We start from the raw sequence: 25,255 nt of genomic DNA on the forward strand, positions 1-25,255 counted from the left end.
GGGATTTCCACAAGTCACTGAGTTCCTCAGCCCAAATCCGAGGGTCTCTCCCTCCTGGTGGCCATAATATGCCAGATAGTAGATCCATATATCCATCTATCCATCCATCCATCCATTCATCCGTCAGCCTACCTGAGGGTTCAGCAGAACCCTCGCAGAGTCTTCAGTCTGCTCAGAAGGCTCTGACCTGAATACAACAACTTCAATAAGAATCTTCCAATGCCTAGGAACAATGTTTGGATGAAAATGGGATTTGGGTCAGGAGAGGTCAAGTTATGATGTAGCCATTAATCATTCTCATATATAAATGTATATATATGTGTGTGTGTATATATATAATATATATACATATATATGTACTTTTTGATGCTATGACATCATCTTGGGTGGGAAAAGCATGGCTTGCTAATATGAGATAGAAAACCCAGAACCTTGCTCTTTATCAAGGCAGACATCCCAAAGTCATCTGCCTCTTCTACTGAACTCTCAAGCGAAACCCCAGGGCTTGGGTGCCAACATGGCGCCATGCTTGCGGAGTGGATCCTGACCCAGCAAAACTTGCCTTGTCCTTCCCTGTAAGCCACAGTAAAGGACTTGGCCTCACCCTCCCTGAACCTTCTGCCTCCTGCAGACCCCGCTGACTCCTCATGTGGCACGCATAACAGCGACCCTGTCCTCTTGGGAACTCAGCCAAGCTCTTCTTTTTTGTCTTTTTTGGACTTTTGAGACGGTGTCTCACTCTGCAGCCCTGGCTGGCCTTGACTCACTGTGTCGCACAGGCTGCTTTGAACTTGACGGAGTCCTCTTGTCCTAGCCTTCGGAGTGCTAGGATTACAGGCATGAGCCACTATGTCTGACTCCAGACTCTGTTTGCAATGTCTCTTGATCTCTTGATCTGTTTCCACCCTGAACTTGCTAATACCAAAAGCTGTATTCGAAAGCACTGTGCCAACACACCTCCCCATCACAATGGCTTAATTCACAATGGCCCGCTTCTTTCTGATCATGTGTGTTCTGAAAGGGCTTACTGGCTTTCTGTCTCAGGGAATGATCCTGGGATCCTAGGTGAATACAGTTCAGGATCACCGCAGCAAGAGACCAGAGGCGGACTTAGCAATAGAGCTACCTCCTAGATACAGTGTGCTTCCCAGCTTCCTACACTTCCACGACCAAGCTCAGGCCAGGGCCAGGCCAGACTGACCTGGAAGGAAGGCTTAGAAATTCAAGGATGCCTGGCATCCTAGAGAATTCCACAGACTTCCTTGGGGACCCTCGGATTTGGGCTGAGGAACTCAGTGACTTGTGGAAATTCCCCAGTCCCTGGAGGTGGAGACAGGAGGATCTGAGGTTTACCAGCTAGTTAGCCTAGCTAAATCCATGAGTTTCAGGTTAAATAAAGGTGACAGTCCCTGTATTTAAAGAAAAATACCAAGGTGGAGAGCAAGTGAGGAAGATGCCTGAGGTTCATCCCTGACCTCTTATGGAGGAAGGGTGACATCTGAGATTGACCTCTGCCCATGGAGTAACAGAGAAGGCTGGGACACCAGGGCGAAAAGCAGAAAGCATTGAATATGGCCTTCCCCAAAAGCACTCAGGACAGAGGGACAAGTACTCAGGACAGAATGGACTAGTCCTAAAAGTCAAGACACCTCATCCAGAAGTAACCATGAGATACTGTGATGAGACTTGGCGGATGAAGGTGAATCCGTTAGATGACAGCTATGAGTTGAGGAGGGGAAGTGAGAGAGTGTGCCGAAAAGGAAGCAGGCTGTGTGAGTATCTCAAAGCAGAGGCATGGACACTGAAGGAGTGGAAGCCAGTGGTGTCCAGGATTGGGGACCAGAGAGACACTGGGAAGGGCACACTGACATCATGTGGTTTGTGCACACGTGGGTGGTGGGAAGTGGAATCCTAGAGTCATTTTGATTATTGTCTTCAAATTCTCAACAGGAAATTTACCCCTTCGTTGCCTAAACCATGGATGGACCACTGTCTGCAATGCTTGACAGGCCCCTAGCCAGAAAAGATGGGAGGTTATCAGAGCCAGGAAGGAAGTGGAACAGAAAATATGGCGGGGCTGAGTCAGGCAGGCATGCAGCTGCCGTCGGGGAGTCTGCTTTTGACTCTAAGAACTGTAGAAATCTGTGGGTGTGTTCCGGACTGAGAGTGTTTGGAACCCTGTGTATTACTAGTTTCCAGGGCTCTGGGTCACTCACTTTGCAAGTCTGGCCGTGTTCATATGCAGAACACGCCGTGCATTTTATAGTCAATAACAGCTGATCTCAGCAGCGACAGGATCAGGCCTTCCTACCACCTCTGTACCAGCTGCCTCTACCAACTGTGGCCTCTGCCACTGAAGGACCCACTCACCCTTTCAGTATTGTTTCCTAGCTTTGGGTGAAAGATTGGAAAGACTGCCACGCTTGACATACTCTTCCGATAGGCGACACAATGGCCTCTGTGCGGGCCTCAGAGTCAGCAGCTAGTCCGGAGTTGACCTCAGAGGGAGTGGGCTAGTACAGAAAGAGGGGAAAGGATGCTTTGTGTATCCAGACATCCAGGATTTAACTCTCCCCAGCTCCGGGCTTAGTGCCTTTGAGTGTTCCATGCTAGAATTATCTACCAACCTAGGAAAAGGCAGCAGAGCGCTGGTAAATACCCGATTAGAAGAAAAGCCTAGCAAGCTGAAGTTCCATATATTGCCAGTGATAAAACTGTAATTGTTTGTTGACAGCGTACATTAGCTATTCTCAGCTTGTGTCAATATAGTACCAAGGAGCCAGGGAATCTGGGAATCTGCAGTGACAGCACGGAAGCGCTGTGGAGCGAACCTGAGGACCAGGATCCACAGTTTCCATACAGGAGAGGGATGTATTCCCAAAGACACCTGCGCAAGAAGAGCTCGGGCAACCTGGAAGTTCCCCATGGCATTGGTTACTTTTCTCATTGTGGTAGCCAAACGCCACCACACAGAAGAAACCTGGAGGAGAGTAGGCTTATTTTGACTCGTGGCTTTAAAGGGGTACAGCCCATTGTGACGAGGCAGGGTCTATGATAGCAAGAGAGAACATGGCTGAACTGCTCACGCCTTGGTAGATCAGGAAGCAGCAAGCAGGACCAGAAGTGGGACTTGGCTAAAACCCTCTAGGCCTGGCCCCAGAAAGCTGTGGTTACCAGCTGGGCCCCATGCCCTGACATGTTCAGTAACCTCCCAAGGAAGTGTATCAATCGGTTAGGGACCAAGGTTCATGCACCCATGGAGGACGTGTCATATCAATTCATAACAACTGTGATACTGTGTGCCATTAAAAAAAAGAGTCTCACTGTTGGTCATTGAAGGAGAAGGTTTTACCCAGGCTGAGTCTGAGAAGCGGACCCAGCAGGATCATTCTAGTAGACATGGGTGCAGGGCCAAGTGGCAGCTGCTGTCAACTGGGCTGACAAGGATCATAGGGGTAGAGCCAGGAGGTCCGAGCAAGTTAGTGGCTGAGCCCCATCAGAGGTGAGGATCCAGCAGACATCTGTCACTGGCAGATGCCACCACTGAGGGTGAAGCAGGGTTTCTGGTACATAGGAAAATCCACAAGAAACTAAAGTCCAAATGAGTGGAGATCTGTGATTTTGGCTGTGGTTCTGAGGTCAGTCCACCTCCAGTGAGAACCCAGATGCTGCTGCTGGGGAGGGCGTCACAAAGATTAACTCCAAGTTCAAGGTCCAACCCAGGGATCAGAGCCAATGGGAGTCTCAATCCTATAAAAATGCAACACAAACCACATATATAATTTTTAAGCTATTAGTTTTGAAATAATTAGTGTGCTGGTTAGTATTAACTATCAACTAGACAGAATCTACAATCCACTGGGAAATGAGCCTCCATGTATACCTGTGGGGATTATCTTGATTGGATGGATTGAGGAGGGAAGATCGGTCCACTGTGGGTGGCACTATTCCATAGGCTGAGGTACTGGACTGAATAAAAAGGAGAAAGTGGCCTGAGCATTCATCCGTTCCTCTCTGCTCCCGATTATGGGTTTGATGTGACAAGCTGCTTCAGGCTCCTACTGCCTCGACTCTCCTGCCATGACGGACTCTGGTTTTTGAGCTGCGAGCCTGGATAAGTCCTTTCTCCCTTAAGTTACTCCTGTCAAGGTATTTTACCAGAGCAGCAGGAGAACACACTAGCACAATGATGGACTCTTAGGAATTTGCCAAGATAGTGCAGAGAGGTCCTGATGACCTTTCACCACGACTTCTCCATGTCTCATATGACTGGAGCACAGTGAAAACCAGGTGACTGATGTTCCTGTAACAGGTGTGTATACTTCTGAGACAGGCAAGTATAGGGATAGGTTAGCGACCCAGGACCCTATTGGCTTAAGTTGCAAGCACACTCATGTCCAAGCAATCGAATTAGCCACCTGGGATGCCTCCTGCGTTGAGCTGCATTCACCCCACCCACCACACAAAGCAGTCAGGTCACGTCAATATATATAGCTCTTTATCAATCTCTGGTAACTGCCTCTTTGTGGCCAAACATATCTTGAAACTAAGGGGAGAGGGCTGATCCAGGCTAGACTGGTTTAGGGTGAATGCTCAATAAGGCACACTGTGTCACCTGAGTGAACTTTTTGGGATAATCCCTTGTTTGTCATCTTATAGAAAGCATATGATTAAAGGGATGCATCATGGGAAATCCATACACAGTAAAACTAGGGCTTACATAATCCAAGTCTGCCAGTCAAAATAGGAAGCCACCTGTATCACACTGCTTGTAACAAACCCTTCTCCTAGATTCATAAAGAAAGCCCCAAACAGTAACCATGGCCTTGAAAGTACTTCTTACTGAGTCTGCCTCTCTCTGTGCCTCCACTTTGCTTCTGAGTAAACCCTCTTCCTCCTCTGCTATTTGTTTGTACTTTGTCAGTTCTTTTAGGGAGATGCCAAGAACCTTGGAAGATTGGTCCAGACAGAACCCACCAGTATCGCTTGTCTCCTCCCAGTCTCCCTTCCCTCCCTCATCCCTTTTCCTCCCTCCCTTAGTCCTCAGAAGGGGGGAGCCCTCCTCCCCTATCGCATGTCCCCAGTCTATCAAGTCTCATCTGGACTGCCTGCATCCTCTTCCTCTGTGGCCTGGTGAGGCCACCCCAGCTGGGTCTTGAGGTAGCACTATTCCCAGTTATCTGAGATCCCACCAGATTGATTTCCAAAATGATTGTTAAGTTTGCACTCCCACCATCAATGGAGGAGCATTCTCCTTTCTCCACATCCTCGCCAGCATGTGCTGTCACTTGAGTTTTTCATCTTAGCCATTCTGATGGATGTAAGATGGAATCTCAGAGTTGTTTTTGACTTGCCTCTCCCTGATGACCAAGGACATTCAGCATTTCTTTTTAAGTGTTTCTCGGCCATTCGATATACCTCTGTCAATTCTCTGTTTAGCTCTGTACCCTATTTTTAAATTGGATTATTTGGTTTGTTGGTATTTGATTTCTGAAGTTCCTTATATGTTTTGGATACTAGCCTTCTATGGGATGTAGGTTGGTGAAGATCTTTTCCCAGTCCCTAGGCTGTGATTTTGTTCTGTTGACAGAGTCTTTTGCCTTCAGAAGCCTTTCGGTTTCATTCTGTCCCATACATTAATTGCTGATCTTAGAACCTAAGCTGATGGTGTCCTGTTCAAGAAGTTGTCTCCTGCGCCAATGAATTCTAGGCTCTTGCCTACTTTTTCTTCTAACCGATTCAGTGTCTGGGTTTATTTTGAGGTCTTTAATCCACTTGGACTTGAGTCTTTTGCAGGGTGATAAATATGGATCTATTTGCGTTTTTTCTACCTGTAGACCTCCAGTGTGTTTTGTTTTTAAGAAACTATTTTCAGAGTAACTGATGGTTTTATACTCCCATCATCAGTCGTTCCACACCATTGCCAGTATCACCTAAGCCATGGTCTTATTTCATTCTTGTGAATACATAGCACTCACATATTTTTATTTTTATTTTGAGGATTTCATAGGTAAGTACTATATTTACATCATTTTCACCAATCCCTCTCTCTGTGCCAAACCTTCATGTGTCTCTCTTCTCCCTTTCAAATTCATGACCTCTTCTTCAATTCTCTGTGTGTGTGTGTGTGTGTGTGTGTGTGTGTGTGTGTGTGTGTATACAAACATATATGTATGTCTTTATATACACACATACATATAAGCTGAGAGTCTACTTAGTGTTGATCACGTGTTTAGAGCTGACCGCATGGGATTGGATAACCTATCAGGATGCTCATCACTGGAGAAAACCAATTCTCCCCCACTTAGCAGCTGTTGGTTGCCAGCAGCTCTTCATCCAGGAGTGAGACCCTGGGCAATTTCTCTCTTCCCCGTTGCCATGATGTTGTCATTATACAAGCCCTTTTCAGGCAGTCATGTCACTGAGCTTTTATGGGAGCAGCTGCCCTGGCTAGTGTAGAGGATGCTGCCTCACAGCAGGTGTCCTGACCCTGTGAGTCTCCTAGCTTTACTGCCCATCCTTTGGAGAGTCACCCTAAGCTGCAGTGGGGGTTGTGTTGTAGATTATCACCTGGGCTTGGGCACTTTTGGTTCTCTGCATTTTTGACCAGTTGCTGGGGTCTGTAATAAGCACCATCTGCTATAAAAAGAATTTTCTTTGACAAGGTGTGAGAGCTACACTTGAAAGCCACTGAGAGCAACACTTAGGAAGTGTATTGGTTTAGGAGAGCGGCATAGTAGGTTCTCCTCGCTGTGCCTTCATTCTGCATTCTCATAGATTGCCAAGACAGTCATCATCTTTTCAGGCTTATTTGCCATCCAAATAGCCTTTTTGGTAAATGAATCTTTCCTTACTTTGCTGATTGTCTAATTGGGTTGTTATGCTTTTACCTTGCTTTTAATCTTAGGGAAAAAAACATTCAGTCTCCCAGCATTAAATGACACCAACTGGGCATGTTGCAAATGGTTTTTTACAAATTTAGAAAAACAAAGTTTCTCTCTATTTGTAGCTTCTGAAAGTATGAGTGTGGGCGTGGGTGCGTGCATGTGTGCGTGCATGCATGTGTGTGTGTGCGTGCACATGTGTGTGTGTTGGTGTATGTATATATGTGTATGAGTGTATATGTGTGTGTTGTGTATACACACAAATATATAAATATATATATCATATAAACATATGTCATAGATATAGACATTCAATTTTTGTCAAGTGCCTTTTTTGCACTAGTTGATACGGCAAAAAAAATTTTTGCTTTTAGCCTGTCAATATGGTAGTGCTAATGATTTGTTTTCGAATGTTGATGTAGCCTTCCTTCTTAAAGTAACCCCTTTCAGTCATGGTGTCTAATTACTCTTGGATGGTGTGGAATTGCTTCAGATTTGGGCTGATGTGGATGTGGCATTTTGTTGGTCTTTGGTTTTGTTATTGGTCCTGTTTTTAGTGGCATGGTAATACTGGCCTTATTGTAGTAATGTGGAAGGAATTTCCCATTTGGATTGTTCAGAAGAAATTGTGCCCGTACAATTGGGGTTCATTTACCTTGATGCACTTAGTAGTGACTCTAACCCTGCATATTCCTTTTGAGAGAGTTTCCTTTTATTTTTTTTTAAGGCTTGTCTTATTATTTTTATTTATATGTATGTGTGTACCTGTGTGAGTCTATGCCATGATGGTGAGGGACCCCACAGAGGTTAGAAGGAGTTGAATCTCTTGGAGCTGAAATGACAGGCAGTTGGTGAGCCTCCCAAAGTTGGAACCGAACCCTCTTCTTTTCTCCATGTGCAGTACAGCTTTTCACCAATGAGCAGTCTCTACAAGCCTCCCCCTTTCAGTGAGTTTGGAGGTTACCAGTTCAATTTGCATAATCATTGTAAGGTTAATCGAATTGGCAAAGGTATGGAAATGTGTGCCTTTTAGGTAACTGATCATTTTCATTTAATTTGTGGAGAGTGTCTTCTGTAATCATGGCTCTTATTTTAATAACTGCAAAACTGAGTTTCCTTAACCCTTGCCAACTCTGAACATTTGCCAATCTAATAAATGAAGAGTGAATTTCTAGACTTGATTCTCACAGGAAGATATATATATATATTTTTTAATTTTTTGATGTGTGTGTGTGCATGCACACAATATTTGAGGGAACAGTTCTGTGTGTGTGTCTGTGTGTGTGTGTGTGTGTGTGTGTGTGTGTGTGTGTGAATGCATGCATGAGGAGGTCAAGAGTCTTGTGTGTCATTCGTCGGGTGCCATCCACTATTTATTCATTCACTCATTAAATTCTTACGTGCTTGTGTGCTGCATGGATGTATGCGCATGTGCAAACTCACGTGCATGCATGTGGAGGCTGGAGGTTGACAGTAGGTGTCTTCCTCTATCTCTCGCCATTATACTTTTTAAATTTAATTTTTTTTATTATTTTATCTTGTGGATGTTTTGCCTGCACGTATGTATACCTGGCACAGAAGAGAATACCATATCCTCTGAAACTGGAGTTACGGACAGTTCATGGTGAGCCACTGTGTAGGTGTTGGGAATGGAGCCTGAGTCCTCTCCAAGGGCAGCTAATGCTCTCACTCGCTGAGCCACCTCGCCAGCCCCTCCACTTTATTGCTCAGTTAGGGTCTCACTGAACATGGAGCTCCCTGATTGGCTAGATGGGCTGGCCAGCAAAAGCCCCAGATCCCCTTGCCTCTGTCTCCCAGCACTGGAATTATACACACAAATGGCTGTTTGCAGCTTTTTCGGGGGTGCTGGGGATCTGCATTCAGGACCCCAAGCTTGTACAGCAAACACTTTTCCCACTCAGGAGATGCCCCGCCCCTCCGTCCCCCGCTTCCCTACATCTTTTTTATGAAACCAGGTCTCTCACTGGCCCAGAGCTCACCAAGTGGACCAGGCTGTGTGGCTAATGAGCTCCAGGGATTCATCTGCCTCTGCCGCCCCATTGCTGGGATTACAGGCACATGCCCAGCCATGCCCAGCCATGCCCAGCCCTTTCCCCTTCTCAAGACGGGATCTGAAGATAGAAGTCAGGGTGCTTGCGCATTCAGGCCCAGCGTTTTACTGCTCCAGCTGTCTGCCCAGCCCTGGCTTTCGTATTTTCATCATCCTTCAGGGTTTGTGCGTCTGTGTCCTTGTCTTCGTCCTCTCACTTACTGATTTGTAAGCAGTATTTCTAGCCAGGTATGGTTTGTGGAATATCCAGTTAATGTCTTTACACACACACACACACACACACACACACACACACACACACACACACGTAAACACAAGCACAGGGACGCACATGCACTTTTAATTTTCATGTAGTTCAACCAGTAGATTATTTCAGGTCTCTGGGGGTATCATGCCCTATCTGCACTTAATCAATTTTAAGAGCTAGAAGCTCAAGTCAGCCTAGCTTGAGACAGAACAAAAGGGGGGGGAAAAAAAAGAAGAAGAGAAGAGATATGGATGTATGTAAGCAGGCACCGAGGAGAGGCATCTTCGTGTGGCTGGAGCACAGGTTTTACAGCTCTATGGTCAGGCCTCTGGCTGTCTCCCCTCCCACTACTCAGTTCTGTTTATACCCGTGTGGTGATACCATTTGCTCCGCTAAGAGACTCATGGCAGTCCAGAGCTTACATTTCATTGATTTAAGGTCCAAAAAAAAAAAAAAAACAGGAAGACTTTCAGAGTCCACGGCCCGTACCAAATGAAGGACTCAGGGTGGCCACGGGAGGCTGATGTCAGCTCTACCCTCCCCTCCACACCCTGAACCAGTCCGTGGGAGTGAGAGATGGTGGGCCATGATCGCTCATCTCTGCAGTTGCTGGGAAGATGGCTACAAGTCAGGACTCCATGCTGTGGATGACTCCCTGGAAGGATGAAGGACAGGAAGAAACAACAGGTCTCAAGCTGGTCCTTCTAAAAAGAGCCTCCTCCGCATAACAGGCTTCTAAGTTGTTATAGACTCTGTGTGTGCATATGTGTATATGTGTGCATACGTACATAGCTATGTGTGCATGTGTCTCTGAGCATGGATGTATGGATATATACATGTGTGCATGTGTGTGGGTATGTATGTGCATGCACGTGTGCTCATTTGTATATGTATGTTTGCGTGTTTTTGTGTATATGTGTGTATTTGTGTGTGTGTGTGTGTGTGTGTGTGTGTGTGTGTGTGTGTGTGTGTGTGTTTGGAGTGCGAATATGGAGCTTTCTTAGATGTCTTTATGCTTGGAGAGATGCATTGAAATGTATTTTCTCACCCATAATCACCTTTTCTTTAAGTTCTATTAGTTTATTTTGAGTTAGCATTTATCTTACAAGAGGAGGGTGGTGGAAGGGTTCAGGGCTTCATCCGGCACAGGCCTTTTCACAGTTGGTATTTACAGATATGTGCTTTAACTCATGGAAGCCCAGAGCTCTTCACAGGGCACCTTAGATGTCAGGATGATACATACCAGTGGGATGCGCTGAACGGGACTGAGTTTCTCCAGTTAGCTCAGGCTGCCTCAACAATAAGGGTAAAGGTGAACACTGAATTCTCACCCAGTGCCTTCCTGGGGATGGGAGGAGGCAGCGTGAGTCTCAGCAAGGGGATGGAGGCCAAAAATGAAAAAGAGCCTGAGTGATTACATACCAGCCTGTGCCCGGAGCTGCTGTGCGCCGATGTCCAGTGGTGGGAAAATGTTGTCCTCGATGTGTCCCCTTGATGTCAGTACTCACAGATAGATAACATATGTGTATCCACACACGCATACACATAAATACGTGTAGCCCAGGCTGGCCCTGAACATATGATTCTCCTGTCTCAGCCCCTGAGTATTAGCCATTATAAAGCAAGTATCATTATGTGTGTCCACTGTTATATTTTAGAAGATCTTAAAAATGACTCAATGCTAAGGATGTATCATCTGAGGCTCAACAATGCCTTTTTTTTAACCTCAGTATTTTTTCCCATGAAAATACTAGAACTAAAACAAAAACATTGTTCCCCATTAAAAGCACGACCAGCGTGATGCCATTCTCGTGGAGTTATTTCATGGAATTGTGGTCTCACCCGGTGATCCTCGCATCTCTTTGTATGTCAGCTGTCAAGAGTCATGATTGCTAGGTTGCGTTGGGCCCTTTATCTTTTCTGCTTTTTTCTTCTTAGACTAATAAGCACGTTTTCCCCCCCTATAAAATGGTAGATGTTCCTTTTAAGAATAAACAATCATAAGAGACACCCACACCCTGCTCCTGGGAGTCAGCTGCACTCTTCTCAGTATGTGAACAAATCTTGTTGAGGGCAGCTGTCAGCTGCAAACCCATCATGGATTCCACCCAGGCCTTCAAAGCACCTCAGGCAGACATGGAGAAATGAGGAGATAAAACCAGTAAAGGAAGAAAAATATACCAGCCCAAGGAGCAGGCCTTCCACTCAGGGAGTGGGCCATGACTTTGAGGAGTGGCCCCTCCAGTTTTCTGTGTCAGAAGACACTGTTTCCAGACCTCCTGCTGGGGATCATTTTGCCCTTGAACTTTCTCCCTACGCCTCCGGTTTGTTGTTAACCACAGCGTTACTGTGACAACATGCCTGAACCAATCCACTTAAAAAGGGGAAAGGTTCGTTTTGGTTCATAGTTTTGGGCATTTCGGTCCACGGCCAATTGTGTTCCTGTTGATCTGGGACTGACAGCGAGGCTACATATCATGGCTGGAGGGGGGAAAAAAAGGCTGTTCATCCTAGAACAGACAGCAAACAGAAAGCGAGCCAGAGTTAAGGATCGATGGTACAGTGTTTGCCTGCCATGGGACAGAGTCCTAACACCACCTTTAAAAGCACACCCAGTGACCCAATTTTCCCCTACCAGGCTCCACGTCTGTCTTAGTTAGGATTTCTGTTACTGCAACGAGATACCATAACCACAAACCAAGTTGGGGAGGAAAGGACTTATTTGCCTTACGCTTTCCACATCGCTGTTCATCACCAAAGGAAGTTAGGACAGGAACTCAAACAGGGCAGGAGCTGATGCAGAGGCCATGGAGGGGTGCTGCTCACTGGTTAGTTCCCCTGGTTTGCTCAGCCTCTTTTCTTATAGAACCCAGGTCCACCAGCCCTGGGATTTCCCCACCCACAAAGGGCTGGGCCCTCTCCCATCAATCGCTAATTAAGAAAATGCCCTTTTTTAGTTTTCCTCACTTGAGGTTCCCTCCTTTTGGAGAACTCTAGTCTGTGTGTCGAGTTGACATAAGAGTGGCCCCCACAACCTCCTAAAGGTTCTCCCGCCCCCCCCCCAGTAGCACCACCCTGAGGACCAAGCCTTTATCACACTGGCCTGATCCAAACTCTGACGATGCTTGTACTGAGATCTCTCCTGCGCATCTAGCAGGTACTCAATGAATCCTTAAGAGATGTGCAGTTTCCTGAGGAGGTCGTTCTTCTCATTCAAACCTCTTTGTCTTTCAGGCTCACCGGCTTTCAGCTACCAGCCACCATTGTCAGTGCAGCCAGCACCTTGTCTCTGAGCCTCGTCAGTGACTATGCAGTCAGTGCCCAGGGCTTTCGCGCCAGCTATGAAGGTAGGTGCCTCCCACTGCGACTGCAGGAGCCTGGGCTGCTGTCAAAGCCACAGGCAGGTCCTGGGCCATCTGCCCAGGGCCTAGATCTGCGCCTGCACCTGCCTAATGGGACTAGTTAATAACCGGCAACTTGGTTGCTACAGCGGCCTCTCCTTCCTTCCTGGGACTTTGCGGATTGCAGAGCCCAGCTGCTTTAGTTTATCGAGAGGGCCTGGAGAGGTCTTCTCTGCCCCGTTCAACTGGTTTGGGTGTGTTTACAGTTTTTGAACTCTGTTCTGTATCGGCGTTAGTTCTCTGAGGTAGCTCAGATTGGTTTTTGGAAAGAGAGCTATACCTTGTAAGTAAAGGGAAGTACGCAGCCGAGAGCTCGGCGCAGTGATGACAAAGAGTCCGGATCATGTTAGCAGGGGAAGAATGGCCCATTTTTCCTTAATAGTGTGGATTAGGGCTTCTTGGCTTGAGCTGCACAGATGATTTCTGCTTCTCTTGGTCCTGTTTAAAGACAGTGTCGGAATTCAAATTAACACTAATATCTTCAGATTATACACGATTATTATTATTAACTTTATTATGTTAGTTTAGAAGGTGGTTCTTGTACATCTCTGTCATTTCCCTGGGAAATTTACATCTCATTAATAGGTAATTATGCTGCTCTTAGCTAAGACCTGCACCGCTATTTTGTGTTGCGATCATTAATGGGCGTATTTTAAGACTGTTAATGATAATTAATAACAGTGATGACATAACACCCCAATAAAGCATACCAATTACTCCAAAGCCTCCTTCCCTCACCTTTAAGAACTTAGGTGTAAGTGATACGTTCCTGAATGAAGCTGTAGCGACCTGGCTGCAAGCACCCAGCCAGAGTCGGTGATGTCTCACCCCTTGTCCAGAGAGACCCAGCCTGGGGAGGGACAGGGAGGCAGCTGGTAAAGTAGCTGGATCCGTTAAGTACTTCTTAAAGGATCTTAGGATAAGTGCTCCTGCCAACGCTTCCAACTAGGTTGCACATGCCTTTAACTGAGGGCCCTGCCCTGCCTCCATCCACCTTAACTGAGGGCCCTGGCCTTCCTCCATCCACCTTAACTGAGGGCCCTGGCCTGCCTCCATCCACCTTAACTGAGGGCCCTGCCCTGCCTCCATCCACCTTAACTGAGGGCCCGGCCCTGCCTCCATCCACCTTAACTGAGGGCCCTGCCCTGCCTCCATCCACCTTAACTGAGGGCCCTGGCCTTCCTCCATCCACCTTAACTGAGGGCCCTGCCCTGCCTCCATCCACCTTAACTGAGGGCCCTGGCCTTCCTCCATCCACCTTAACTGAGGGCCCTGCCCTGCCTCCATCCACCTTAACTGAGGGCCCTGCCCTGCCTCCATCCACCTTAACTGAGGGCCCTGCCCTGCCTCCATCCACCTTAACTGAGGGCCCTGCCCTGCCTCCATCTACCTTAACTGAGGGCCCTGCCCTGCCTCCATCCACCTTAACTGAGGGCCCTGCCCTGCCTCCATCCACCTTAACTGAGGGCCCTGCCCTGCCTCCATCCACCTTAACTGAGGGCCCTGCCCTGCCTCCATCCACCTTAACTGAGGGCCCTGGCCTGCCTCCATCCACCTTAACTGAGGGCCCTGCCCTGCCTCCATCCACCTTAACTGAGGGCCCTGGCCTGCCTCCATCCACCTTAACTGAGGGCCCTGGCCTTCCTCCATCCACCTTAACTGAGGGCCCTGCCCTGCCTCTATCCACCTTAACTGAGGGCCCTGGCCTTCCTTCATCCACCTTAACTGAGGGCCCTGCCCTGCCTCCATCCACCTTAACTGAGGGCCCTGGCCTTCCTTCATCCACCTTAACTGAGGGCCCTGGCCTTCCTCCATCCACCTTAACTGAGGGCCCGGCCCTGCCTCTATCCACCTTAACTGAGGGCCCTGCCCTGCCTCCATCCACCTTAACTGAGGGCCCTGCCCTGCCTCCATCCACCTTAACTGAGGGCCCTGCCCTGCCTCCATCCACCTTAACTGAGGGCCCTGCCCTGCCTCCATCCACCTTAACTGAGGGCCCTGCCCTGCCTCCATCCACCTTAACTGAGGGCCCTGCCCTGCCTCCATCCACCTTAACTGAGGGCCCTGCCCTGCCTCCATCCACCTTAACTGAGGGCCCGGCCCTGCCTCCATCCACCTTAACTGACAGCTTCTAGTCTGATTGTCCCAGCTCACTTAGCCCTTAACCTCCACATTGCTCTTGACAAATACCACCTATCTTCCTACTGAGGGCTCCTCAGATGCAGAACCAACTCTAGCCTGGGCGCTTGGCCTTCTTGGCTGTGCTTTTGCCTGGCTCTGCACCCAATCAGCCTCCATCTTCAGGCTCCTTCCTGAGAGAAATCCATTCGAGCTTCTTTTTATTTTCTTCGGTAATGTATATTCACATACAAAGGAAAGGGTCTCATAACAACATTTTCATACCTAGGTATCAAGTCTTGACCATACTCATCTTCCAGTATCTTCCCCTTTACTGTTAATTCTCTTTCCTCCCAAAGTGGCCCCCTCATACTTTCATTTTTCAGTGTGTGTGTGTGTGTGTGTGTGTGTGTGTGTGTGTGTGTGTGTGTAAAACCTAGGTTCTACATATGAGAGGTATTTTATTTAACACTCTATTCTCCAGTTCCACTCATTCATATGACATGTGTATACAGGTACATATATGTGTTCGGTGCACAAGCATGTATGTACATGCATGTGGAGGTCAAAGGTCAAGTTTGAGTGTTCTTCCTCAGGAGCTGTGTACTCTATTTTGTTGTTGTTGTTTGTTTGTTTGTAGCGCACTGGCACTTAGGGCTTGGAAACTACAATAATGCCAAGGAGCAATCTGCCTCAGTCTCCCCAGCTTTGGAATTAGAAGCACATTGCCCATGCTGGGCTTTTTATGTGGGTGCTCCTGATGTTGGTGCCAGGACTCAAACTCGGGTCCTCACGCTTGCACGGCACGCTCTTTGCTTACCAGGCCACCTCCCAGTCAAACCATCCAATCCCATCCTCTTCATTAGTCTTTGTGACCCAATAAACCCTATTGTGCCTATTTGCCACCTTTCTTTACCCGTGCACACTTGCTTGAGTACCCAGGTTGGGCCCGTAGCTTACATGTTGTAAATAACGCTGCATTAAACGCCAGTGTACAAGCTGCCTTGGCACCCTCTGGAAAAAGACTCACCATGAATGCCACAGCTGGGTCACATGGCAGCTGTCCTTTTAGCTCTTCAGAGGAACTTTCCACACTGATTTTTTTTTTTTTTAGAGTGTTTGCCATAAGGCACTACATTTTTCCACTAGCAATGTATAAGGGCTTTTCTTTCCCCCACGTTCTCACCAGCAATTACTGTCTTAAGTTTCTGGTTACAACTCCCTCCCCAGTGTGTGGCTGTGGAGAGATTCTGTTTAGGTCTTTGGGTCGGTGACACTAAAATCGGTATTGCATAGACCCTGAGAGTAGCGGACAGTCTTCATAGTGCCCACCCCGTCCCCCTGCCCCTGTTCATCGCATCTTCTGAATGTTCATCTGTGCCCAGACCTTCAGAAGACTTTAGGAAAGCACCTGCACCATTGACCCTTGCCACACTATCCCACCAAGGGGGCATCCCACACATGTTCATCAGGCCCATGCCAGATCCTTTCATAATGATGTCATGACTCCCAGAGTCTAGAGGACCACCCCTTACAGCCCGAGAGGCCCCCCACCACCACCATCACGGCTCCCTCATACGATCCATCCTTACAGCACCTGCTCCATTTCCAAATGGCACCGGGGCGCTGCTCTCAGTGGCTCCTCTTGGCTGGCATCCAAGCCGCCTGTCTGCTATCAAAGCAAGTCTGATCCTGCAGCATCCCCCCCCCCCTCTCCCAGCCCCAGGGTGTGGAAGACGAAGATAAGGAACTGAACTGTACTGAGGATTTGGGAGGAAGGTGAAGGTAGGTGAAGTGTCAGCCGACACTTCAAGGCAGAGATCAAATGCCGCTCAAGCTCTTGGAGGAGAAGGGTTGCTCCGTGTGTAATCCCCAGGGACGGGAGCGTGGGCTGAGCGTGGACCAGAAGGAAGGGGATCAGTGTGTATTAAGCACTGACTGTATGCCAGGCACTTTACATACATTTTCTCCTCTAATCTCCCACGACAACTTTGCAGTCAGGCCTTGCTATCTCCATCTTACAGATGTTAGCAGCTAAGCCAAGGCGGGGTGGGGATGGCACGCGTGTGCAGCTTAAGGGGACTTGATGGCCATGGGTTTTAATGACACTTTTCTGTCACAAAAGACTCCTGTCTTGCACCCTGAGCCCTGAAAAATAAAAAACTCTTTGAGTAAAGGAGAAGCTAAAGTTTGTTTCTTAGGTAAGAGGATTGGAGCTAAGATAGAGACAGGAGGACACGGGAAGGCTGCCCCGTGTCCCTCCTGGATGACCTGGGCCACCTCACAGAGTCAACAAATGTGCTTCAGAGCCCAGTGAGGGTCACCAGAAAAAAAATAAATAAAGTTGATACTAAACACTGAAGTAATTTTCAATGTTGGTATATCCCAGGGTGGTCTTTATAGAATAGACTTGAACTAAAAAAAAAAATGTATGTTCACGTGTGTGCAGGTGTACACATACATGTGCACATGAATGTGACAGCCAGAAGACAATCTTGTTTGTTGTTCCTGAGGAGTCACCATCTTGTTTTATGTTCTGGAGGTCACTAGGCAGGCTAAACTGGCCGCCCAGAGAGCTCCATGGAAGCACCAATGCACACTGTCAACGCCTTCACAGCACTGGAAATATAGGCATGTGCCACCACACCTGACCTTGATTTTTAAAACCAGGATTCTAGGGACCAAACTCGGCTCTTTCTGTTTGCAAAGCAAGTCCTCGCCAACCGAGCCAGACTCTCCGCCTCTAGACCAAAAAGATTTTGTCTGTCCGTCTAAAATTCACATTTTATTTAACGGTCTGCATTTCAATTTGCTTCATCCAGATGCTTCATTTCCAGCCTCAAATCTGAAAATCATCTCCAAGAGTCCTCCTCATGCTGTCCCTCACACTCTCCTTCCAGCCCCGCCCCTGGCCTGCTTTGTTTATGTCCAGGTCCAGCCTCCCCGTGTCTTTCCAGCGTCCACACCACATACCCACGCACATGCACACATGGGATTCTCTATAGTGGTGGTTCTGTAATCTGGCTAATGAACTTAGCCTGTTAGCAAAAGGAAGCCCTCCTCCCCCTCCTCCTCCTCCTCCTCCTCCTCCTCCTCCTCCCCCTCCTCCTCCTCCTCCTCCTCCCCCTCCTCCCCCTCCTCCTCCTCCTCCTCCCCCTCCTCTCTTCCTAATGTTCATTAGAGAGGGAGCCGTGGGGGGGTTGCACACACCAGGATTATCCAACCAGTCATCTTCAGCTCACATTGAGATGAAGAACACCCGTGTTTGAACACTTAGGGCCTCATCTAATTATCTCCTTAAGATAAATTCTTGGAAGACCAATTGCTCAGCCAAAGAGGCTGCAGACTTTATACTCCCGGTGCACAGTTCCAGGCTGTCCTCGGAAAGGTCAGACCCACGCACTTTGGCAGTCGCTTCCCCTTCACCTTGCCCACCCCAAGTGCTAGTGAGGTTTTAATCAGTTTCATTGATTCCGATGGGCAGAAAATGAAATCTCATTTGCGGTGACAATTTGCATCTCTTTGATGATAGGAAAGGTGGAACACCTGTCACCACTTACTGGCCATTTGTGGATCATTTTCTAAATTGCCTGTCCCAGTTTTTTTTGCTTACTTCTCCACTGGGGCTGTTAGTATATTTCTTATCTCCTTTGCATATTAAGGATATTAATGTGGTGGCTTCCCTTTTGATGTGCCGCAGTTTTAATTTATATGTCACTAATTTAAAATTTTAATTAAAAAAACTTTTTTTTTCTGGTGACATCTACTTTGGGTGCTGTGTTCAGAAAGGCTTTTTTTTTCATGCCGATATCAGACAAATATTCATTTAAAAGTTCATCTTGTGCGTACACATACGTGTGTGTATAGATGTACATGTACATGCCCAGAGATTAACCCTCAATATTGTTCCTCAGTCTCTACCCATCTTGGGTTTTTCAGACAGAGTTTCTCACTAACTTGGGCTAGTTTGATTGGCGAGTGAACCCCAGGGGGTCCCTCTGTCCCTGCATCTCAGTTGCTGGGATTCCAAGCACACACTAAAACTTTTAGCTTTTTACATGGGGTCAGGGGGATTGAACTCGGGTCTTTGTACTTGACCAATGGAGGCCACTCCCCAAGCTTTCATTCTGATCTTTTGTACTATTTTTGCTTTTTATTTTAAATTCCCCCGGAGGCGAGTGACATTTGTCTTGGGGTCTGTGACTCCCTCCCTGGTTGGCAGTGATGGTCTCTGTGTCCATTCCTGAAGGCCTGGACCTGGCCTTGATGCCCTGTCAGTCTAATTCTATTCTCTCACCTCAGGCTTTATACCTCCCAGCATCCCCCGCAAGGCTCTCAAAGATGGCGGGAGGCTGTTTGTCTCTATTCCAAGCTGAGCACATCAGGCGTCTGAGTGAGGAAAACCTCCGGGTGTCGGGCCTCACCTTTCCACCTTGTTTGAGATAGTTTGGTTTTGACCGCTGCATACACCAGGCTATCCAGCCTCCAGTGTCTACTTTTTCCCCCCTTTTTGTCTTCACCTCCCATCTCCGGTAGAAGACTGGGATTGCAGATGTTCACCGTAGCATCCATCTAGTATGTGGGCTCTGGGGATCTGAACTGAGGTCCACAGTTGTGTGGCGAATGCTTTACCAACTAAGCCATCTCCCTAGCTGCACATGGAACCTGTCTAAGCTGATGATGCAGAAGGCTCCAAAGTGAAAAAATCTGCTGAGTACCAAACTAACAACTACATGTTGAAATTCCACACCTGATGGCATGGGACAGGTCATTGTCAAAGCTCAGACACTATGAAAGTATTGCGTATCTTCAGACTTCATGAATCAGGTTGTACCTGAGGTTTCTTTTACCATGGTGTCCCACGGGTATACAGAAATATTCCCAAACCTGAAAAAAAAAAAAGCGAACATTTTAAAGCATTTTTCATCCCAGACAATTTAAATAAAGAACACTTAGTTTTGTAGAGCTACCGTGATAATTAAGGGAGATGGGAGGTCACACGAATCCAAGTATCACAGAAGACACTCTGCACAGGATCTGCTTGTCATTTCTCAGTCACCATCAACTCACTGGCTCAGCCACCCTCCTCCTGACCCGACTTGGCTGAAATTCTTCAGGAGACAGAAAAAAATATGCCGACTCCATAGAACCCGCGTCCCAACCTCAACCTGTTTCCCAACTCCTGAATTGACATAAGACCCCTCATCCAGATGTTTGCATAAAGAAATCTTCGATGCAGCTGTTGTGTTCTGAGAGCCTGACTGGCTTCTCCTGAGAAGAAGTCGAGTGGTGTTTACATCCAGGGCTCCTAGCCCCAACTAGAGACTTGCCTGATGGCCAAGGATGAAGTCCAACCCGGATCATCTACCCTCTGGAGCCACGGAGACCAAGGCTAGCACATCAGTGTTACGGGAGCATCTTTTTGCATCACTTACTGCTGGCTTTTGAACCAAGGATCGTATGCAGGTGCATTAGACCCTAGAAGTTTGGAGCTGTAAACAGGCGGGCAGGCAAGCATGCATGCACATGTACACACTCTCTCTCTCTCTCTCTCTCTCTCTCTCTCTCTCTCTCTCTCTCTCTCTCTCTCTCTCGTCATATAATTAACCCATAAAGTTCACAAATGATCCGTGTCCCCCATAACCTCCTACTTCACTTGAAAATCTGAGCCCACAGGGGCTGATAGTACACGTATAGCTTGCGGTAGATATTCTGGCATTAACTGAGCAACCACTGTTTGCAATCTTTGATTTCTCATTAGAGTCTCATTTTCACAGTCACAGTGCGAAGTACACCCCTGACCCCTCTCCATCTTCCCAAAGGGATGGGTGAGGAAGAGGTGCTGCTTCACAAGGAATCCCAGCGGGGTGTGCCTCTGTTCCTGCAGGATGGGGCGGGGGGGGGGGGCAGGTCAGCTGCAGCACTTCAGCCTTTTGAAACAAGGTTGGAGATGGCAGTCCTGTGAGAGCGTGGTTGAGGGTGACATGATGGCGCCACTGAGCTCATGGGAAAGCTGGGGTGCAGAGCTAGAGCCTAGGGCATTAGAGGCCCAATCCCTCCGCTTTCCTTCTTTCCTTGCAATTGGATAACTCATTCCCCTCCCCAGGGGCTCTGGTCTCTCAGACAATTTTCTGGTCCTGAGAGAGTCTCCAGTTCTGAGGCATTATCCAGAGATCTTGAAATTGGGCTAATGGAAGCCATTTGGTACTGTATGGATATGCGTTCTGAATATGCAGTTTGCTCCATTCGGGTCACTCTGAGCCAGAGCAGCAGGGCACAGGCTCCTGAGGGCCAGAGGTGGCCGGTGTCCATTCCCTCAGCACAGGGAGGCCAATGTGCACCTTTTAAGCACCTGACCACGTTTCCTCACGGCTCCGGCTCGAGAGCAGAAGCCATCCCTTTTAATCAGGGCTTTGGATTAGCGAACTAATACACAAGAGGTATGACCTTTGAGAGAAAATGCGCAGCACTTCTTCTCAGGTCGGGGTTGGGGATGATTTTCGTAGCGCGTCCTCCGTGAGCCCAAGATCATTCAGCACGCACCGTGCTGACCCACTTGGTGTGGCTGTCCTGTGATACTGTGGCAGCTCTAGCCCTATCCTAGTCACGTCTGTGTCCTTATATGAGGGGAGCCAGAGGGGCTGGCGTTGAGGGAGGGAATGTAAGTCAATGGTAGCACTGTGTACTGTTTCCCTTCTCTCACTCACCCACTCAGCAAGCCTTTCTGACCCGGACAGCCTCCCAGAATGCTTTGAGGTACCCGGACGCAGAAGTAGTTATGGAGTGCTATGCCTGGAAACTGAGAGCAGGGTGGGTAAAGACCAGGGACCCCAGACTCAACCAAACGGGGCTCACTGTCTGGATTTCCCTCCTACTAACAGGGAGACCTGGCTGACTCTGCTGAGTCCTGTGCACAATGTATTTGCAGAGCAGAAGAGGCAAAGCCCTTCTCTGTGGGGTGCAGGGAGGGTCCACAGTTGATGCGTGGGTGCAGAGTCACCATGCACCCAATACTAGCTCTGTACCATGTGGACAATCCACACCTGCACCTGGCTAGTTGCAAGGAGATCCAGGTTATGTTGACTACACCCTGCCTGCGCTGTGTGTCCTCTGGCAGGGCACTGAACCTCTCAGATCCTCCTAAGGAAGAGGGTAACCCTTTCTTCCTTCTGAGGGACTGTGACAAGCTGTGGGAAGCACCAAACCTGATGTTACCCATGGTAGTTTCCCCGTCAAAGAAAACTGTAGTAACAGGTTGTTTTTGTGAGTTTAAAAAAAAAAATTAAAAAAATAAAAAAATCTTTTCTTTTGTCACAACCTTTGGTCAGCCTCGTGGTTCTTCAAAAGCAAGAACGGTCACCTACTTTCTGTTGTCCCTGCTGTCATCACTCCTTAGCACACAGCTGGGGCCCTGCAATAGTAGCTAGTGCGTGCCTCTCCTGACCTGGATCCCTGTGTGTCTGAGCACACAATGCTCACTCTTGTGCAGATTGGCCCCGTGAGTCCTTGGCTCGGCAGATGGAGAACAAGCTGAGTAGTAACCTCCTCTGTCTCCTCTCCACTGTGAGCACACTGTCGCCGTACCAAGCATGAGTAACATAAGCGGCGACTTGCTCTGCACCTTACCTGGCTGTCAGTCAAAGCCTCGAGCTTTGCCACCCTTATACCTCTTCTTCTGGCCACACAGGCCACTAGCGAGCCTTTGGATAAGTCTCCCCACCCACCCTTCAGTCATGTCAAGTGCCCCCCTCCTGACTCCCCCAAACCCTTCTAGTCTCTGCTTAGTTCTAATCCAGGAAAAGCTCCCACCTATATGATGTCTTTGCTCCATGACATCTGGCTCCTGGCTCTCTTTGCCTTCCCCATTCCCAGGTCACCAACCACCAGAAGCTTTATAGAGTACCACGGTTGGAGCCCAGGGGCTGGGGAGAAACCTGACAACCACCTCTCCCTCCTCCAACTCCAAGTACCACGTGATCATTAGCAACTCGCCTAGTCTCCTCTGATTCTCTTGTTACAAGTGGACAAGGACAGCAATAAGTCCACACCACAGGTTTGTTGGCTTTCAGGTGTCCCTCACAGGGACTATCCTGCAAGAAGATATGTGTGCGCCCATCCAGGGGTCTGACGTATAGCATACAGCGGCTTCTCAGTGAACACTGAGTGGGTCCTCCTGTGGATGAGTTTATACAGAGGCAGTGAGTCAAGACACAGGAAATCCATAAGGCCCCTTGGTTAGCAAAAACATTCAAATGGAAACAGCCCTCAGGCTGGGCACGTGGCTCACTTGGTAGAGTGCTTGCCTAGCATGTAAGGAGTTTCATCTCTAGCACCTCCATGGGGAGGGGGCGAAATTTACCCAAATAGCATTGCATCCTTAAAAATCTAAACTGCCCCCCAAACTTTTGACACTTGGTACAATTCTGGGACAGCTGGGGGGGGGGGAAGAAGAGGGGGAACACATTGGCCCTGGTGCTCGTGGTGATGGAAATGAGTCCTTTGGGATCATAACCTGACAACCATATATCAAGAGTCATAAAGTGCTCATAGCAGTTGACCCACTAATCTCCCTCCTGGGAACAAATCCTACAGAAATAATTCAGCAGCAGAAGAAAGTTCTGTGCACGAGTCTTGGTCTCAGCATTATTTATAATGATGAAGAACTGGAAACTGTAAAAACGTCCAACAATTGGGGAACGGCTGGGAAAGTTACGGCGCCTCTGCCTAACGGATTTACATGGCCATTTAAAAGTATAATGACGTTACTGAGAAATGCAGAAAGATGTTTAGGAGATGATTTTCAGTGACAAAAGTGGAGCACAATGCTCCGTTGTATTTATCTCAGCCATGTGAGTGAGTCCTCTAGGCCTGGGCAGAGTGGGAGCATAAAGGAAGGCCACTGGCAGGGAAGGCAGTGAGCCTGTGGGAGATTTGAAAAAAAAAATTTTTTTAATGTATATCTTATGCGTGTGGATCTTTTGCCTGCATGTGTGTATGTACACCGTGTGTGTAGTGCCCGAAGAGGCCAGAAGAGGGCACTGAATCCCCTGAGACTGGAGTTACAGATGGTTGTGAGCTGCCAGGTGAGTGCTGGGAATTAAAACTGGGTCCTCTGGAACCACAGCCAGGGTTCTTAATCACTGGGACATTTCTCCAGTCCCCTGTGAAAGTATTTTTTTTCTAAAGAGTTCCTCTTAGTGGCTACTTTGATGTTACCTGTTTGATTAATGGCAGCTAGAAATAGCCCAGGGTCAGAACAGAAACCAAGACCACAAGCAACAGCTAGGAAGTCCTCACTAGTGAGAAAAGTGCACAGATGTTTCATTGGCAATGCCTGTGCCAAGATCCAAAGTCATAATGCTCTGCTAATAGCATTATAGACTCCAGGTGTCGTAGAGATAAATTCCCTGGAAGGAAATTCACAGGATAAAGCCTTGATAAGAAGCAAGGTCCCCCAAGAAGGTCATGAGTCCTATCTCCAGCATAGGACCCAAAGTAGAGCAGATATTTGGGATAAATGGACGAAAGCAGTAGCAAGCACACAGAGAAATAATTATAGAGTGTTGCTGCTAATTTAATGTTCGGCCTGATAAATGTTTATTATTAGCCTTATAATTATTACAGAGGTATTATTTATCCTGCTTTCACAATCCATAAAGACACAGAGACATGATATATTTTAGAATAGTCTTCTCACCGGGGACATGGCAGATATTAACTCCTAAGCTACCTTCCATTATCTCCCGGCCTCCGTCTCGTGCCATCTGCTTCTAATCATTTCTGTTTGGGCTACCTCCCACCCATAATCCCAAAAATACTTGCTAAGGCTGTTCATCTGGGCCATTTCTTCCCATGTGGAACTTCAACTTCTTCCTCTTAGCCCACATGGCTCCTTTCTATCCCATGGTGACCTTTATCCTTCTCCTCCTCTGGTGCCTGCCTTCTTTCCCAAAGCCCCGTGAACTTTGGCCACACCTACCCCATTCTGCCCTGCCCAGGTTTAGGCCTTTTAATCACCCAAACAGGAATAATCTCTTAAGCAAGGTTAAACAGCAATACTTGGGGTGCTTGCCATTTTGCTTGTAAACAGTGAGAATCTGGGGTGGGGGGTTGGGGATGGGGGCAAGCAATTAACAATACAAAGCACCAAACCATACTTGAAAAATAGAATCTGGAGTGACAGACGAGTCTGTCACATAAAACAAATGTTCATTCTGGGTTGCTCTAGATAATGGGGCCACGGCCAATGGGAAGGTGTGAGAAGCTAGGTCTTGACTGCCAGCCTAAATGTTAGTTTCAGCTCCTAGGAGGCTGAGGCAGGAGCATCTCAATTTCAAGGCCTGGTTAAGCCACAAAGTTGTGTTCAAACTAGCCTGTCTCAAAAACCACCATAAGGCTCTGGGGGTGTGGCTTGGTGCTGGAGTGCTTGGCCCCAGCAACTGACTGGTGAGGTAGTGAGCTCCCTATCTCTGGAGGTGATCAAGCAGATATTTGGTTGATCAAGGTCTACCAGGGAAGCCATTTGGGATACATC

The 25,255-nt window shown here is 47.9% G+C and overlaps 1 protein-coding gene across 3 annotated transcripts in view; it reads left to right on the plus strand.

Annotated features, from left to right (window-relative positions):
• CSMD2 (CUB and Sushi multiple domains 2) overlaps positions 1 to 25,255 on the plus strand; it is a 573,432-nt gene that overhangs the window by 113,126 nt on the left and 435,051 nt on the right. For all 3 annotated transcript variants that reach the window (XM_084784630.1, XM_084784631.1, XM_084784632.1), the window contains exon 3: positions 12,437 to 12,549. In XM_084784630.1, the coding sequence (XP_084640756.1) occupies positions 12,437 to 12,549 (113 nt within the window). The remainder of the gene's footprint in view (positions 1 to 12,436; positions 12,550 to 25,255) is intronic.

The sequence above is a fragment of the Acomys minous genome (assembly GCF_964271855.1).
Source record: "Acomys minous genome assembly, chromosome: 6".
NCBI lineage: Eukaryota > Metazoa > Chordata > Mammalia > Rodentia > Muridae > Acomys > Acomys minous.